Source organism: Thermobia domestica, chromosome 8 (genome assembly GCF_964235325.1).
Source record: "Thermobia domestica chromosome 8, izTheDome1.hap1.1, whole genome shotgun sequence".
NCBI classification, from domain to species: Eukaryota; Metazoa; Arthropoda; class Insecta; order Zygentoma; family Lepismatidae; genus Thermobia; species Thermobia domestica.
Genome location: NC_137461.1, coordinates 29,947,569 through 29,965,948, shown reverse-complemented (window position 1 = coordinate 29,965,948; position 18,380 = coordinate 29,947,569). Strand labels below are relative to the sequence as shown.

Below are 18,380 nucleotides of genomic sequence, written 5' to 3'. Positions count from 1 at the left end.
TTCAAAATAGCACTTTTGCCCGTAACTATAAACAATACTTGGAAAGTATTTGCAAAAATAGACAATATTTATTCTTTGAATTAAGAAGGTGCTTGCTCTATCATCGGATAAATATCTGAAGCGTTTATCTACTTACTGTTGACGACTTCTTTGCCTCACGGTCCACTGGATTCATTAGCAGTGGTTACAAATTGGTACTTCTTTATTAGGTTTCTGTATTTTCTTCTTTTTTCTGTTTCCTTTCGACTGGCTACATTGCTTGCTTGGAGTGAGGAGAAAGGAAGGTTGGAAGGGGCGAAAGTATCTGTGCATGTAAAATCCCAAATCAATGATTTGCCTCTCTTCTAAGGTATTAAGGTCATACCATCTGGGCTTTTATCATCTGTTCTACTACATCCATTTTGCTCTCTTATTGCCAGTATACCTGCTGAAATGAGTGCCCTCATTATAATGTCATTGACACTTCAGTGACCAGGATGTCTACCTGCACTTTTTATACAAGAAAGTCCATGCAATCCTTTTTTTCTGCTGGATTCTTACATGCCTAGCATTTTTCAAGTATATTTTAATTACACTAGGTCTGCTTTAAATTAATTCTCATTTAAGAAAAGCAAGAGCTTGATGTCCAGAAAAACGTTATAAAATTACTCTACGTTAAATTTTTAAGCTAACAGGAAAGAAACCAATATATTTAATCTAAAATATACTTTACATATGACATTTCTCTTTCTTTTCGTAGTTATAAACTATGACGACAATTATAGTAAAGCAAGGTTACCATATGTCCTCTTTTACCCGAGTGTGGCATTCTTGTTAAGACTAAAATAAGTGTTCGGGCATATTTTCTCTCGCAATGAAATTGTTCGGATTGTCTATCAATTAGAGAAACAAATCGAAAGTTGAAAAAAAAAAAAAAAAAGTTTCAACAACTCAATTCATGCAAATATTGTAAATTGAAATGAAATTAAATCTTTGAGTTTTACGCCCCACGTTTATGTCGGCTAGGCTAAAGGAGATAGTGATGATGAGAAATGAATGAAATGGTGGAATGAAGAAAGTGGGAGGAAACGGAAGAATTCCGAGGAAACCATCGCACACGGTGTTTGTCCACCACAGTGTTCACTTGGGGGGAGCAGGGTTTAAACCCGGGATCCCATGCACCAGAGGTGAACGCTCTACTACTGAGACACCGCGGCCCCTGCAAATATTGTGTTTAGCGATTACAACGGAAGTCTGAAGTCGTCGTTAATTGTACGCAGCACAGCATGTGATTCTCTGTTAATAATACTGGGAAGCAAACTTTGTGGTGGACAAACACCGTGCTCGTGGGTTTTCTCGGGGTTCTCCCGTTTCCTCCTACTTTCTTCCTTCCACCATTTCACTCATCTCTCATAATCACCGTCTCCTTTAGCCTAACCGGCATAACCGTGGGACGTAAAACTTAAAGATTTCATTTCATTTCAATACTGGGAAGCAAAGTGATTGTGTATAAGAGACACTAACGTCATAAGCGCTGGCTGGGTATAGCGCTACATGTTAAAGGTGTATAAAATATTAGGAAAAAAAAATTGATTATTTACCAATAAATCCTGCCATGGGAAAACTAAATGCTCTCCAAATGTATTGGAACGACAAGCTAGTTCCGTCTTCACTGGTAAGATAACAAGGATAAAAATGGATGAGAGAAAAATGGATGGAAAAAAGAATAAATACCACCAATTAAATGTAACGTAAGAAGTAGGTGCTAAAGAAAACCACGAGCAGAGCGCAGTACAAAAGAATGAGCTGAATTGAAGAAAGCGCGTTGTCTATGTTACGTCACTATATTGCCACATCTAAAAAAATACATAAATCAAAGGTAAATAACCATATTTTATCAATATTGCCAAAATTCAGATTTAAAGACGGTTTATATTTATGAATAAAGACTGATTCTTTAAACTACCCGTTGTTTTCTTGTATTTGCTGAACCTATCATATTAACCTGTTTTATATTGTGTGTATGTTGTTTCAAGTGAAGCAACAATCCCGATATGTCTTCTTATATGTGACCTTTTTGCTTGTCTAATATGTCCTTTAATTCGGGTGTTAATATTGTGTTTTGTTTGACCTATATATGTGAAGTCACATTCAGATTGGGCAAGATAAATACCTCACCTATTTATGGATCAACAAAATAACTTTTAAAGTTGGTATTCTAATTTTTTGAGGGGATACTGGAGGCAGGTATGTTACGCTTTGCAAGAGGGCTTTAGTTTACCCACGGGAGGATTTAATGGTAAGGGCAATTTTTTGTTAATCTGAATCATCCTCTTATGCGCCTACATAACTTTAGTGTTTAAAATATCTTCGATAGTCTATAGAGCATTAAAGAAAACGCCATTTAAAAGATAAAACGGCATTTATACTTGCTCACATTTTGTAAATAAATGTTTTTGTCATTTTTTCTTTCTTTACTTCATGAAATATGGTAACCCTGCAATAAACGAGTAACCAAAATACCAATTCTAAAATATTCTTCAACCCAGTAAGCAAGTCTTTCATGAATATGTGTCTGATAGCTTTAATTAATCTATTTTTAGTAACTTCTTAATCTGCACGTATTTTGTTATTGTTTTCGTTTTGTCTTTCTCGATATTTGTCAACTTAATTTAGGATGTCAACGTATAAATAAATATTGGTACCTTAAGTTGATATTTTTTTCTTTTCTATAGGTTTCTCCTGCATGTTCAGAGGCATCGAAAACAGGTTTTGATGCAAATGAGGAACTAATAAATTTAGATGAAATAGAGAAGTACGTAAAAATAACTTGTCTTACCTATATTATTCACTAAATTTACTAAACTTCGTTGTGAAAATTAAGAAGGTGTCACCCATCTCTTTGCTTTTAAAAAAAAAACTGAAAAATGTTCGGTAAGGTTTCCCACCTTCCTCTTTTTGAAGTAGGGTTCCCCTACCTTTGTTTCAGAAACAGGTTTGTTCTTATCATTAAACAAGCTATCTTTACACTTTATGGTAGTTTTGTTCGTGTTGTAATTTTCTTTATTTTCACATTTGCTCATACTTTATAACTTTCTCTCCGTTCTCATTTGATCATACTTTAATTTTCTTTCTGTTCTCATTTAATCATGCTTTAATTTATTTTTCTGTTCTCATATGCTCATGCTTTGACATTTGTTTCCTTTCCCATTTATTCATATTTTAATTTTCTTTCTAATCTCACTTTCTCATGTTATAACTTCTTTCCTTTCTTATTTGCTCATGTTTTAATTTTCTTTCTTTTCTCATTTGCTTATGATCTAATTTCCTTTTCGTCCTCAACTTCGAAATTGCCATCGAAGGAAGGTGAAAGGGCTTACCGAATGTAATCGGTAGTTGGTTTATCTTTTGGATAAAGAATGAAGGACTAGCTGTTGTCACTTCTTATAATGTGATCTACGCGCCAAATATGGTATAAAAATCTATTGTCTTAATCAGTGACCCAAATAGCGTACACTCCAATGTAAATTGTTGCCCGTTTCCAAAACGTCTCTTGACCATTTTAAATTCCTTCCAGGATATCCTATATATTCTTTTTTCCATCTTAATTAGTGCATCTGAAAACGAATAAAATAAGTTTTGTAAACTAAAATATATACCGGAACGTTTAAATGGGATAAATCAGCTGAAATTAGGTATTAGCAAAGCAAAATTCACGAAAAAAAATACATTCCAGAAAAGTGGACGAGAGACATTTTGGAATTGAACGACTCGATTGTAAAAGTATTGCTGTTCAACATTAAACATTCTGTTACTTGCACTGTGCAGCCCGCGGAATACATTATAAAATTTATAAACAAACACTTCCAATTCCGTCACTGAGTTTTTTGCAGCTCCTTACTTCCTTATTCTTTATATTTCATAAAAAGAATAAAAAAAAAGTAAGTATAGAATTCATAAATTTAAGAGCGTAGGTTTGTTTTAAGCATCAGTGTAATACAAAGTAATAGAAAACTATGAGAAAATGTTACAATTAGGAGATTTACATGATCATTATGATTGTGAAACCTAAACACAGCCAGGAAGCCATAAGAAATAAAAATAATAAATAAAATAATGAAACTATAGTTGCCAGACCGTGCTTTCTTAAGAATTGTTTCCAATTAGTCGAAATAAATATTTGTATTTTTTGGTGAGAAACATCTAATAGCGGTATATTAACTTTTATGTGAATTACTTTGATCTAAATTTAACGACAGCTTTCTTGATAGTATGTAATAAAATTTAAAAACAAATATCTTTCAATTTGGATTTTGATTTGTGTAAAATTTTAATTTTCAACTTTATGTCAGTTTCATAATCTAGATTTGTATTTTTCTTTGTGGAGTTCAGGAGGTGTAATGTAATTTTATCAATGTATCTATATATTTCTCTTTGCTTTACTAATACCCTTATACACTTCTAGATTCATTTAATTATATATATAGTAAGCTTTGTACTTCTTTGAAAGTTATTTCTTCATTAAGACACTAGGGTTTGTTTGAAATTATATTTTTGATACTCTTCTTATCCTAAAAATTATTAGATATTGGAATACCAATTTTAATCTCTTGATACAAATTTCCCCTACTTCTGTCTTCGATTGTGATTGAAATCTTTGGTTTCATGTAATTTCTTTACGAAGTATTGAAATAATACCCATCCATTTGCCCAGTACGAAGGATATGTTCCTTTAATTTAGCGCTTCATTTCTATATATATTATAAAGAAATTTAATTGTAGAAGAAATTGTTACATTCTTTGGAACAGGAGTCTATCGATAATATATATATCCTTCTACCGTGATTCAGTAAGTATTTAAATAACTTAAAGTTATTTAAATAGCATGAAGCTCTCGTAAACATGTAAAAAGGTTTTCGATATTGCGCGTAGAACATATTCGTATTAATATTAGTAATTGCTTATTCCGCTTTCTTGTTTTTAAAATACAATTGCTGACTTTTCGGTGGCTGTAGTGGCTACCTTTATCTGGACTTTTGGGCCTTTTAGTAAGCAATGGATTAAAAATTGGGTAAGTCTTAGGTAAGCAATGAGTAAGGGGAGGAAGGTGATGAAATGTCACGTTTTTTCTGGTAGTGCAAACACAACGTCTATCAAATACACACTTCGTTCTGAAACAAGAAATGATAATATTCAAGTGGTGCATTATTTTAAATATTTTGCCAATTTTCGGATTTTAGGTCATTTTTTTCCGATTTTAGGTAATTTTTGGATCAAAAGATCCAATATATTTGGTCTAGGAATTAATTCGTGCGGGTGGACAAGAGATGGCGCAACGAACGGAGCGTCCCACAGTTCCGTGTATCCACACATGTGTTGCAAACCCCTGTCATCGCGTATCGTTCGTAGTATAGGGCAGTGGATTAAAGCGTCAACAACACCAGTTTGTAGTTAAGTGAACATGGCGCAATTTGTGCCTGATAAAGTGTTTTTGCGGGGTGTCCTGCTGCATTACTTTAACATGCAGAAAAGTGCGACTAAAAGTCATCGTATTTTGGTGGAAGTGTATGGTGACCATGCTCTAGCTGAGCGAACGTGTCAGAAGTGGTTTGCACGGTTTAGAAGTGGTGATTTCGGCTTGGCAGACCAAGAGCGAGCTGGACAGCCAAAAAAATTTCAAGACGAAGAATTGACAGCATTGCTCGAGCAGGATTCGTGTCAAACGCAGGAACAACTTGCAGCAGCATTAGGCGTTGATCAAACAACAGTCTCCAAACGCTTGAAAGCCATGGGAATGATTCAAAAGATGTCACATTGGGTTCCACATGAATTGAAAGACAGAGACGTTGAAAGACGAAAAACCATTTGCGAATTGCTGCTTCAACGACAGAGCAGAAAGGGGTTTCTGCATCGAATTATTACGGGTGATGAGAAGTGGATCCATTACGAGAACCCTAAACGAAAAAAGGCCTGGGTGAAACCAGGTGAACCAGGTCCATCACAACCAAAACGAGATATTCACTGTGCAAATGTTATGCTGTGCATATGGTGGGATATGAAAGGTGTGGTGTACTATGAGCTGCTGCAACCGGGTGAAACTATGAATGGAGAACGTTATCGACGACAATTAATGTGTTTGAAGCAAGCTCTGGCCAGAACACGACCAGAATGGGAGAACAGACATGATAAACTTATTGTTCAACATGATAACGCTCGCCCACATGTCGCAAAACCGGTCAAAACCTATTTAGAAAATGTCGGATGGGAAGTTTTACCCCACCCGCCGTATTCACCAGACGTTGCTCCTTCGGACTACTACTTCTTCGATTGCATGAACAACGATTTGATTGGACAGCGGTTTACTTCTTCAGAAGATATCGAAACATGGGTCTCTGACTGGATCGCTTCCAAGGATGAGGACTTCTTTCGCCACGGAATCCGTACATTGCCTGACAGATGGGCGAAAGTGGTGGCTAGCGATGGACAATATTTTTCTTAAGGTATTTATGTATTTTGTGTTTGTACTACAGCTTCAATGTGTGCGTACCAACCGCACGAATTAATTCCTAGACCAAATATTTCAATCAAAAATTTTCTTGTAGGAACTATATCCGGAGAATTAACGTATAGTGTAGCCAAACTCAAGTTATCACTTAACTCAGTATGATTCTGATTCAAAACCTAATTATTGGCCAAGATCAACGTTTTGATCCATTTTTAGTTTTCCTAAGATTCTTGTTTATAATTTTTGCCTAAGCTTCGGTAATATTTTTTGTCATTTTCGGTAAGCTTCGGTAATTTTTCATTATGTTTTGTCATTCTTTTAATTTTGGTAATATGCTTGAGACTTTGGACTGAAACAAACAGATTTTTTCATAAGATGACAATTAACAAGCAAAATAATGGAAGAGTCTAAACTGCAGATATTGATCTTTGTTCCTATGTTTACAACACAATGGTGGTGTATTGCAACCGTAGGTGTGGGAAGTGAAAAAAAAAATCATTTTCATTGAATATTTCCAAAATTTAATTGTTTGTGTCTGTAATATTTTAAAAATCGTTTCTGACCTTTTCGACGGTCTGTATTTTGATGGGAAGAGGCAGTGTGACTTGAAAGCTCCCTTTTTCTTCCGAATGTGTCCCTGATTATCAATTTCCGATTGTTTGTGTACAGTTTGTTTAATTCTAAACAAAAATTACGCGATGAACGTGGAGACATGGTTTCTTTATCTTTGCAGTAACGTGCATTAAATATACCATACTACACAGTAGGTGGAGATGCGGGAAATGAGTATATTTGGCACAGAATAATTTTCTGTATTTGTCTTACTCATTAAGTTGTTTAAATTTATGTTTTACTTGGTTATTTTAATATATAATCAAACTTGCAAACTACATTTCGACTGATGTTTTTTTTTTTTTTTTTTTTTTTTTTTTTTAAATCGCAGACACGATGTGCAGCATAATTTGGTATGATTGTTGTAAAGTTAGTTATATATTTAATTGTCATTTTTCACAATTTTTATTCCATTATTCAATTTGTTTTAGAGCGTTTTGTAAGCATGATAATAATTTATGTGAAATTTTAATATTGGAAAAACACAATCTATTGTTAGATAATTAAATTTATTGTAGTCAGTTAGCATAGTGAGGATGTCTTACAGAATTTCAAGTTTATATATATAATCTTGAAATTCACCAAAAGTTTAGTTTGATGTATACTAACATTTCTGCCCTCTGTGAAGTTTTCGAAGAATTAGAAACAGAAGTAAAATATAAAGAAGTTAAAAGAAAACCACACACTAACGCGTATAAAGATACTTGTTTAGAGTTAATAGAAGAAATTCTATGTCCTACTGAATGTCCAACGAAGAATAGAAAGAAACGTATTTGAAACATTTTTTATTAAACTAAAAAATTGAAAACGTAACACTGATTAGGGCAATTTGGACAAAACATGGCATACAAGATAAATAGGTTTATTAAAGTGTAACATTGATCAGGGTAATTTGGTCAAAGCACGGTATGCATTGATAAATAGGTTTATTAAAGTGTACCATTGATCAGGATAATTTGGATAAAACATGGCATACATTGATAAATAAGTTTATTAAAGTGTAACATTGATCAGGGTAATTTGGACAAAACATGGGTAATTGATAAATAGGTTTATTAAAGTAAACAGCTGAAACAAACATAACACATAGATGTAAACTATTCTTTTGCCGATCTTGGCAACTCTCTTTTCGTTCCAGATAAATTGGATCTAGGATCATTTCATTTAATTTTGGACGAACACGTTCATGTGTTTTCCCATACTTTTTTAACTTTTTGTTTTATATTTTACCGAAATTGGTGTAGTTTTAACTCTTTTCCTAGTAAATTGACAAGAGTTTGCAGAGGAAAGATAAAATATCAGTATTGTCAGATTAAATATAGGATGTTTAGAAAACCTCTCGTTAGCCTTGGAGTTTTTGTATGAGTTATTATAATTATGTATCTTACTTCCTAGTATTCTTCAAATATTTGGTAATATTTTTGTTCCTCTGGTACTGGGTATTACTTGTGTGCTTCATCGATTATAAGATTTATATAAAATATACAAATGGAATAAAATAAAATAATTAATAAAATAAACGTTTGTATTTCAGATCTTTGACGGCGTTAACCGTTATTAGGAGTTTAATGTCTACTCTACAGACCGAGGTTGATGTCTTGTGGAGGTTTCTAGCTGCAAGTAAGTTGTAATTATTGAAAATATAACTTTATAAATGCTAAACTATTCTTGATTATTAACGTAACTCAAGCAGAAACGCGTACGTACATCACTAGATACGCAGGAAAAATGGTTAAATAAATTAGGAACCGTATTTGGTTTATAACTACTCTATTAGACCTTGTTTCCATGTTGACAAACTAAACCCAACAACACATTCAGCAAGGCTATGTGATAATATACATGTAAAACACAATCATTTTAATAGTTTTAAACACGATAACTAAAGGCATGAGTTTTTCGCAATGCGCGATAAAACGAAATGCGTCAAAATTAAGTAATTTTTAGTTTCTTTATGTTTTATAATATTCTGTGTATATTTTCATTGGTTTCCGTTGCGCGACAAAACGCAAAATTGGCACTTTTGCGAGAAATTTTTGAAAAAAACGTTTTCATTAATTTAAAAACGCCAATTTTCTGTTGACGGAACGGTAGAACGGAGCATGAACGGTGCAATTTGGGTGATTCGGACACGGCTATAGAGAACATGTTGCGCGTTAGCTATCACCATTGCAGCTGGATAAGGAGATGCTGTTTTAATTAGCTAGCCAATGGCATAAACTGGTGATAAGTGACAAACGTATAACAATGAAGGAGAAAAATGTGGAAACATGTAACATGCTTATGTTTAATGCTTAAATGTAACTTGTGCTCATGTGTTTTCAGAAGACAGCAAAACTTTCCTACTCATAGTAAGTTTAGTTATTGGTTTTCCTTCAATTTGATTGAAAAAATTTCATACAAGTAAAATATTCAGTGTATTTTGTTTTTAGATAATTAATGGTTTATTTCTGTAGTGATCTATGAATAAAAGGAACAATTGTAAAAATGTCAGGAAATATCTTTTCCACAAGAGCTACAAAACGAGAAACTTTATTTGGGAAATGCGATAAAACGCGAAATATGAAAAGTGAAACGCGAAAGTTTCAAATTCTTAGTGCGAAAAGCTCGTGCCCCTAACGATAACTATGTCTTCATCAAACTTCCACTTCTTCTAGCTACTTTGGTCACCTCTTATGAACTTTCCGAAGATCAACTAATTTTTCCACTTTCGCTCTGGATCTCCGGAAAGTACATAAGAGGTAAACAACTCTCAACAATATAAGACAACCTTATTTATGTTATTTTCATAATAAAACAACTGCCTCGTTTGCAAGATCGATCAACGAAAACAACCCAAAGATTGATAACTGAACTAGGGTAGCAATCTTCTAAACGAGTGTGAACCTACTTTGGAGGTCTTCATTCTGACCAGTAAATGCCTTATTCAGTTGCACGTAAACACGTCAATGGATGATTACAATCGAAATTGAAGATCTTAATATTAACGGCGTTACCCGTTATTAGGAGTTTAATGTCTACTCTACAGACCGAGGTTGATGTCTTGTGGAGGTTTCTAGCTGCAAGTAAGTTGTAATTATTGAAAATATAACTTTATAAATGCTAAACTATTCTTGATTATTAACGTAACTCAAGCAGAAACGCGTACGTACATCACTAGATACGCAGGAAAAATGGTTAAATAAATTAGGAACCGTATTTGGTTTATAACTACTCTATTAGACCTTGTTTCCATGTTGACAAACTAAACCCAACAACACATTCAGCAAGGCTATGTGATAATATACATGTAAAACACAATCATTTTAATAGTTTTAAACACGATAACTAAAGGCATGAGTTTTTCGCAATGCGCGATAAAACGAAATGCGTCAAAATTAAGTAATTTTTAGTTTCTTTATGTTTTATAATATTCTGTGTATATTTTCATTGGTTTCCGTTGCGCGACAAAACGCAAAATTGGCACTTTTGCGAGAAATTTTTGAAAAAAAACGTTTTCATTAATTTAAAAACGCCAATTTTCTGTTGACGGAACGGTAGAACGGAGCATGAACGGTGCAATTTGGGTGATTCGGACACGGCTATAGAGAACATGTTGCGCGTTAGCTATCACCATTGCAGCTGGATAAGGAGATGCTGTTTTAATTAGCTAGCCAATGGCATAAACTGGTGATAAGTGACAAACGTATAACAATGAAGGAGAAAAATGTGGAAACATGTAACATGCTTATGTTTAATGCTTAAATGTAACTTGTGCTCATGTGTTTTCAGAAGACAGCAAAACTTTCCTACTCATAGTAAGTTTAGTTATTGGTTTTCCTTCAATTTGATTGAAAAAATTTCATACAAGTAAAATATTCAGTGTATTTTGTTTTTAGATAATTAATGGTTTATTTCTGTAGTGATCTATGAATAAAAGGAACAATTGTAAAAATGTCAGGAAATATCTTTTCCACAAGAGCTACAAAACGAGAAACTTTATTTGGGAAATGCGATAAAACGCGAAATATGAAAAGTGAAACGCGAAAGTTTCAAATTCTTAGTGCGAAAAGCTCGTGCCCCTAACGATAACTATGTCTTCATCAAACTTCCACTTCTTCTAGCTACTTTGGTCACCTCTTATGAACTTTCCGAAGATCAACTAATTTTTCCACTTTCGCTCTGGATCTCCGGAAAGTACATAAGAGGTAAACAACTCTCAACAATATAAGACAACCTTATTTATGTTATTTTCATAATAAAACAACTGCCTCGTTTGCAAGATCGATCAACGAAAACAACCCAAAGATTGATAACTGAACTAGGGTAGCAATCTTCTAAACGAGTGTGAACCTACTTTGGAGGTCTTCATTCTGACCAGTAAATGCCTTATTCAGTTGCACGTAAACACGTCAATGGATGATTACAATCGAAATTGAAGATCTTAATATTACAGTTTAGAAATACCAATTTTAATATATATTAAATATAAATCTTTGAATGTAATTTTTCCCCAAGCAGTTCACCTAAATTCATTGAAAAACTTCAAAACATTACAATAATTTTTAGATGTTCAAAAGATAATAAAAATGAAAGTATTTCACAAAAAGGTAGTAGAAAATTGACGAACATGCCTATCAATCAAAATATAGAATAAATAGGTTTCTTCTTCAAAATTGCACACGCATTTTAAATAGTCAGACAAAACGAAGCTATTCCTACACTAAAAGGATATATTTTATAATGTAGTCTTTTCATCCAGTGGCAAACTTCTGTTAGACAGACTAGGTAGATGCCTAGGACTCCAGTTTTGGAGACGGTGCCAGCCAGAAGATGAAATGGTACACATTGAGAACACAAAACACAGAATACAGAAAATAATGCAGTCTGTGGACTGTACTGCGTTCATCCGTTTTCTTGCGAAGAACAAAGTTCGTTGCGTGGCAATGTTATTTTGTAATTATAAATGTAAAATTATATTAAAGTAGTATAGTTGGTACTGGCCTATTTCATTTCTAAGTCTGCTTATCTATTTTTTAAAGTCAGAGTACAATTAATAAATAAAAGATAAAGTTTATTCTTATCAAAATTGCCAAAGCGGTAGGAGCCCTGTCTTTGTTAACTGCCTAGAAACCCTGAAAGTCCGGGCCCTCATTCACCAATAACTACATTCATAAATCTAATAGATAAGCAATACCAGTGATTTCTTAGCATTAATAATAATAATAATAATAATATATAAAACCTTGAATAGTTATTATTATTATTATTATTATTATTATTATTATTATTATTATTATTATTATTATTATTATTATTATTATTATTATTACAGTTTTCTCTGAGAAGCACATTCTCCAATAACTATATAATGATATTGTGCCCTTAAAAAAAGAGGACATTTAAAAACTTCTCTAGTTAAACAAGCTATTCTCAAATTTTAAAAAGCTATTACTCACTAAATTTAATGCCATATCGACAAAATATAATTTATACAATTAAAGGTTTACAGTACTGATTACTGTTGGACATATGAGCGTGGCACAAAGTACTTTTAAGGTGGCACATATTGTTACGGTAATTGGAGAGAGGTTTAGTCTGTGCAAACAAATAGACTTGAAAAGATTGTAAACACCATTGATGTAACAAATATTGATTATAGTAAGGTACAGATCAAGAATAAATAGACCAGATAACATATTTGTGCTTTTTGCTGTGAAAGGCTACCGTACAATACCGTAGAATTTGCCACTTATCTTTTAGACCTATTAATTACGGAAATATTAAGTTTTTTTTTCTTTCCAATATTATATTACGAACTTTAAAATTGAACCCTTAGAGTAAAGAGAACAGTTGACTCATTTTTCTAAAACCCCGCCCGGATCAATTTTGGGGCTCTAAAAAGAGGATATACCCGGGTATAAGAAGACGTTTGGTATCCTTACCTAAAACAATTTCTACAAAGTATTTTCCACTTTTACACTTCGTAACGAATACAAAGTTGCTAATACTGATACTTTCCCCAACTTCAAGTAGCCTGGCAGTCACATCCGTGTAAGCAATTTCGCTCAGCCAACTCCTGGAAGAAGCTCAACTTCATGTTTTCAGAACAGTTACATAGACCAAGGAAATTAGTAATCCGGTAAGGGATCACTCACCTACATATTCCTCAGTTAATTTTTCTTCCCATATTTCGAGTTTTATACTCGAACAATCTTCCTTAGGGGAGGCCATGGTGTCAGTAGTAGAGCGTTCATCTCTGGTGCGTGGAGTCCCTGGTTCGATCCCAGCTTGCGCCAAATGAACTTTGTGGTGGACAATCATCGTGTGTACGGATTTTCTTGAAGTTCTCCCGTTAACTCCCACTTTCTTTATTCCACCATTGCATTCATTTCTCATCATCATCGTCTCCTTTAGCCTAGCCGACATAAGCGTGGGACGTAAAACTGAAAGATTTCATTTCACTTTTACTCTTCCTTAGGCACACACACAATGACTTAAGTCCTTTTTTATATAAAATGATTGTTGCGCCATCTTTACATAATTGTTGCATCAGCAGTGATAGGTTAAGATCACAGAAAAAAAGAAGAAAAATATCAGTACTGATGGCAGTAATTACGTGAAGATGCCTCGTGCCTCTAGTTATCGGAGATTGTGATAAGGGCTTAAGCCATTGTGTATCTCTGAGGAAGAGTGTCCGAGTGTAACACTCGAAATATACAAAAAAAAAAAAAAAAAAAAAAAAGACTCAAAATTATTAGTAGGGTAGTAATCCATTATAATATAATGTGTCCCATACGCTAGATACGTAAGTAATTAGACATTAGGTGTTTATGAGGCATAATGTAACTGTAACGGAAACTATATTGCCGTGATAACACCACTTCCCTCTCTCTCTAAACCTTAAAAACTACCTCTTCTGATTTTTGGGATAAAAGCTGACGATTCTTAGTCGAAATGATATTTACCCTCATACAGCGGATAAAATTGCTTTTAGTAACATGTATGTAAGAACAACATACACTAAAGAACACACTCTTTAAGAACAGTAGTAAAGAACTATTTTTTTCATATTTTGTTCACAAAAAGATAATAAATAAACAGATACATAAACAACAAATAAATATTGTGTTTATGTTTATAAAGATAATCTAAACATTTCGTTTGGAGGCTATAGCGTAGTTTTACTTTCATTATCTCTATGCAAGAAATACAGAGTAAGCCAGAAAAATATATACACTGTTTTTTAAAAAAAAAAAACAATTATATATCATATTTCTTAATTACATTTAATTATTGTTCAAACGTGTGTTACAAACCTTCGAGTAAGCATATGTTTACATTAGATGTTCAAAATGTTGGCCGTTGGTGGCCAAACACCTAACAGAACGACGAGCACTCGCTGCAGCTACAATAGTCAATGTAGCAATGGATATGGATGCACATGCCTCTGTAATCTTCTAACGAAGATTTTCGAGCATGCGCGGCTTACTGCGATACACTTCTTTCACAGTTTACCACAAGTAGTAGTTCAGGCAGTTCCAAACTTGTTAAAACACTTTAAAACGTACTTACACTGCTCGAACGTCAAGCGTGCTCGTGCCATTTTGTTATCTCACTAACCGTGCTGACACTAGTGACATCTATTGAGCGAAAATATAATTTTAACTAAAAAACAATGCTGACATCTGTTGGGCGAAAATTCATACTACAGCATACTTAACTTTCAGAACAGTTGTCAAAGCCAGTGTTCTGATACAAGATGACAAAGAGTGTATACATTTTTCTGGCGGACTCTGTAGTGTCACTTCTTCTAGGCGTTTCAAATTTACAGAATACCTTTGCCTCATATTGTATACTGTAAAAGCATTAAAAACTTGAGGTTGCTTGCGACAACATTTAATATTATTCAATGAGCTATTTTTTTCTTACGGTTTACGTTGGTCTCATATGGAATAATTTCAAGGGACAAGACAAAAAAACAACTCGAAAAATAAGGACCACCCTATATATATATATAGCATCTGTTAGAAATACAGTCTTCCAAAAGTCCTGCGATAAAGTAAAAAGCTGTAACTTTGAAAGTACTACTTACAATTTTGTATTTTGTTTGTAATGTTTAGTGGAAATGTTAAAATTTTTGTTGGCAACAATGAGCGGATGTAAACGTTGACGTCATAATCGTAAATCACGTGACAAAGATGGCGTCTACTCAAGAGAAAGCGCAGTGTGTGGCGTGGTTTTGTGAGTTAAAATCTAGTGTTTTGGTGAGAAGAAAATTCCGACAAAAATATCAGAAACAACCACCTGCAGGTTCAAGTATCAAGAGATGGTACGATAAGTTCCTAGCTACCGGAAGTGTCTTGGACTTGCCTCGTAGCGGAAGGCCAACAACCAGTGTTGATGTGATTCAGTCCGTGCAGGAAAGCGTGTTGCGAAGTCCAAAGAAATCGTTGAAACGCACATCCTTGGAGCTGCGAGTGCCAATGACAACGCTACACAATATCGTTCGTAAGAAAATGATACAGAAGTTTACAAGCAAAAAACGAAAGATGTTCAGGACCTCCGGAAGAAGATACGTGATGTGATTGGGAGTATTACAAATAAAATGCCATTCTTGGATTCCCGAAAAGACTTCAGCAATGTTTGGACGTAAATGGTGCTTAGCTGGAGGTTTGGCGTTGAAAGAATGCTTGGAAAAAAAATTTCAGACTTTCTTAGAAGTCCACTAAAAGTTTTGTACAAATACAATAAATGGTTACAAAGTTACAGCTTTTTACTTTTTTGCAGGACTTTTGGAAGACTCTGTACTTACAACATTCCTATTTTGTGTGACTTTTCAGGACTATCCAATCCCAGACGGCATTTACCTTGTGGATTTTCAAGGCGGAAATCAGTGACTGGAACTAGTTCTTCAACTGGTAATCGCATTATTTGTAAGTTATATTCACCACTAGAACCTTCGACCAATCAACTCCTGGTATTTCAAAGTCCTGGTATTTTCAGACTGCTTCTGTGTTAATTGAGAACACGAAACATGTCATGATCTTAACAGACTTGGACTCACATTAAACCACTTGATGGGATTGTTTGATACATAGGGTAAACTCAGACTTTTAAAGACAAACCATCACAAGCTTTTATTCTTTGAAAATTTAATAATTTTGATTGTTATTATTTTCAATATTGTAAAACTCTGTCCCGTATAGGTTATAGGTAGAGCAAAGTAAATAAACGAGTGTCCGGAATCGACTCCCACTACCGGCTTTTATTATAAAAATTCATTATATAACACTATTTACAGAAAATTCTACAATGTTATTCTTCTCTAATGATTGTGTTAGAAATTAGGTAGTCCTTGACCGTGAGCCCGTGGACAGAATCTCCACAGAATCTCGTAGCAGGCTAAGCAGAGTGTCTAAGGAATCCCTCCGTTTCAAGCAGCCTTGTCTACAGAGCCCTGTGGCAGGATTCCCAAAAGAGTCCCGTAGCAGGCTAAGCAGAGTGGCGAAGGAATCCCTCCGTGGCAAGCAGCCTCTCTACAGAGCCCTGTGGTAGGATTCCCAAGAGCCCCGTAGCAGGCTAAGCAGAGTGGCGAAGAAATACCTCCGTGGCAAGCAGCCTCTCTACAGAGCCTTGTGGTAGGATTCCCAAAAGAGCCCCGTAGCAGGCTAAGCAGAGTGGCGAAGGAATCCCTCCGTGGCAAGCAGCCTCTCTACAGAGCCTTGTGGTAGGATTCCCAAAAGAGCCCCGTAGCAGGCTAAGCAGAGTGGCGAAGGAATCCCTCCGTGGCAAGCAGCCTCTCTACAGAGCCCTGTGGTAGGATTCCCAAGAGCCCCGTAGCAGGCTAAGCAGAGTGGCGAAGAAATACCTCCGTGGCAAGCAGCCTCTCTACAGAGTCTTGTGGTAGGATTCCCAAAAGAGCCCCGTAGCAGGCTAAGCAGAGTGGCGAAGAAATACCTCCGTGGCAAGCAGCCTCTCTACAGAGCCTTGTGGTAGGATTCCCAAAAGAGCCCCGTAGCAGGCTAAGCAGAGTGGCGAAGAAATATCTCCGTGGCAAGCAGCCTCTCTACAGAGCCTTGTGGTAAGATTCCCAAAAGAGCCCCGTAGCAGGCTAAGCAGAGTGGCGAAGGAATCCCTCCGTGGCAAGCAGCCTCTCTACAGAGCCTTGTGGTAGGATTCCCAAAAGAGCCCCGTAGCAGGCTAAGCAGAGTGGCGAAGAAATACCTCCGTGGCAAGCAGCCTCTCTACAGAGCCTTGTGGTAGGATTCCCAAGAGCCCCGTAGCAGGCTAAGCAGAGTGGCGAAGAAATACCTCCGTGGCAAGCAGCCTCTCTACAGAGTCTTGTGGTAGGATTCCCAAAAGAGCCCCGTAGCAGGCTAAGCAGAGTGGCGAAGAAATACCTCCGTGGCAAGCAGCCTCTCTACAGAGCCTTGTGGTAGGATTCCCAAAAGAGCCCCGTAGCAGGCTAAGCAGAGTGGCGAAGAAATATCTCCGTGGCAAGCAGCCTCTCTACAGAGCCTTGTGGTAGGATTCCCAAAAGAGCCCCGTAGCAGGCTAAGCAGAGTGGCGAAGGAATCCCTCCGTGGCAAGCAGCCTCTCTACAGAGCCTTGTGGTAGGATTCCCAAAAGAGCCCCGTAGCAGGCTAAGGTAGAAGGAAAGGAATAGCCAATAGTCCCGTGGCGGACTGGAGGCTTTGGTGTTGGGTTATCCTAATGTTCCGTAGCAAGCAGTAGGAGGAACTGGGCAGACAATGATGGTATAAAATGGGTAATCTTTCTGGTTTCCAAGGAAACATGTTTGCTTAAGTCAATTTTGTGGGCTGTGAAATACGCGTTGCAGCGTGTACAGTATGCTTTGTAGTATGTAATAAATAACATATCACAGATATGTAGTATAAAAAAAATAATTAACAAAGATATGAGAGAGAGGATGTGAGGCTCACTGTCTAGTATTGCCCTACTATTAAAACTTTAATTTATCTCTCTCACACCTCGTCTTCTTCTTTAAAAAAAAAATCAAACTGACAACATACGAAAAAAGTAAAAAATACACAGGTGAACATAGAATACGAGATTATGTTCAATTAATCCTTCTTTACTGGCTTCACCCGAAAACTTAAATGCTAGGGGTATCAATCTAAATATTTCTCTACTTCCGGTTACGGGAATTTTTTTTAAAGAACGAGACAGTTTGATCTTTTATATTATTTTATTTTTTAAGAAAAAGCTATTTGGTAAGACGAAGAAAATTGATCATACGTAGAATAAATTTCTCAGTGAAATGCTGCCAGAGTTCCCGTTT

General features: G+C 35.4%; 1 protein-coding gene across 2 annotated transcripts in view; it reads left to right on the top strand.

Moving 5' to 3' along the window:
* The window catches only part of LOC145692820 (uncharacterized), a 65,448-nt gene that overhangs the window by 36,205 nt on the left and 10,863 nt on the right, over nucleotides 1-18,380 (top strand). Inside the window, exons 4-6 of one of the 2 annotated variants that reach the window (XM_081768310.1) lie at nucleotides 2,715-2,794; nucleotides 8,631-8,716; nucleotides 15,919-16,011. In XM_081768310.1, coding sequence (XP_081624436.1) covers nucleotides 2,715-2,794; nucleotides 8,631-8,716; nucleotides 15,919-16,011 — 259 coding nt within the window. The remainder of the gene's footprint in view (nucleotides 1-2,714; nucleotides 2,795-8,630; nucleotides 8,717-15,918; nucleotides 16,012-18,380) is intronic. The other variant, XM_081768311.1, reaches the window with a different exon arrangement.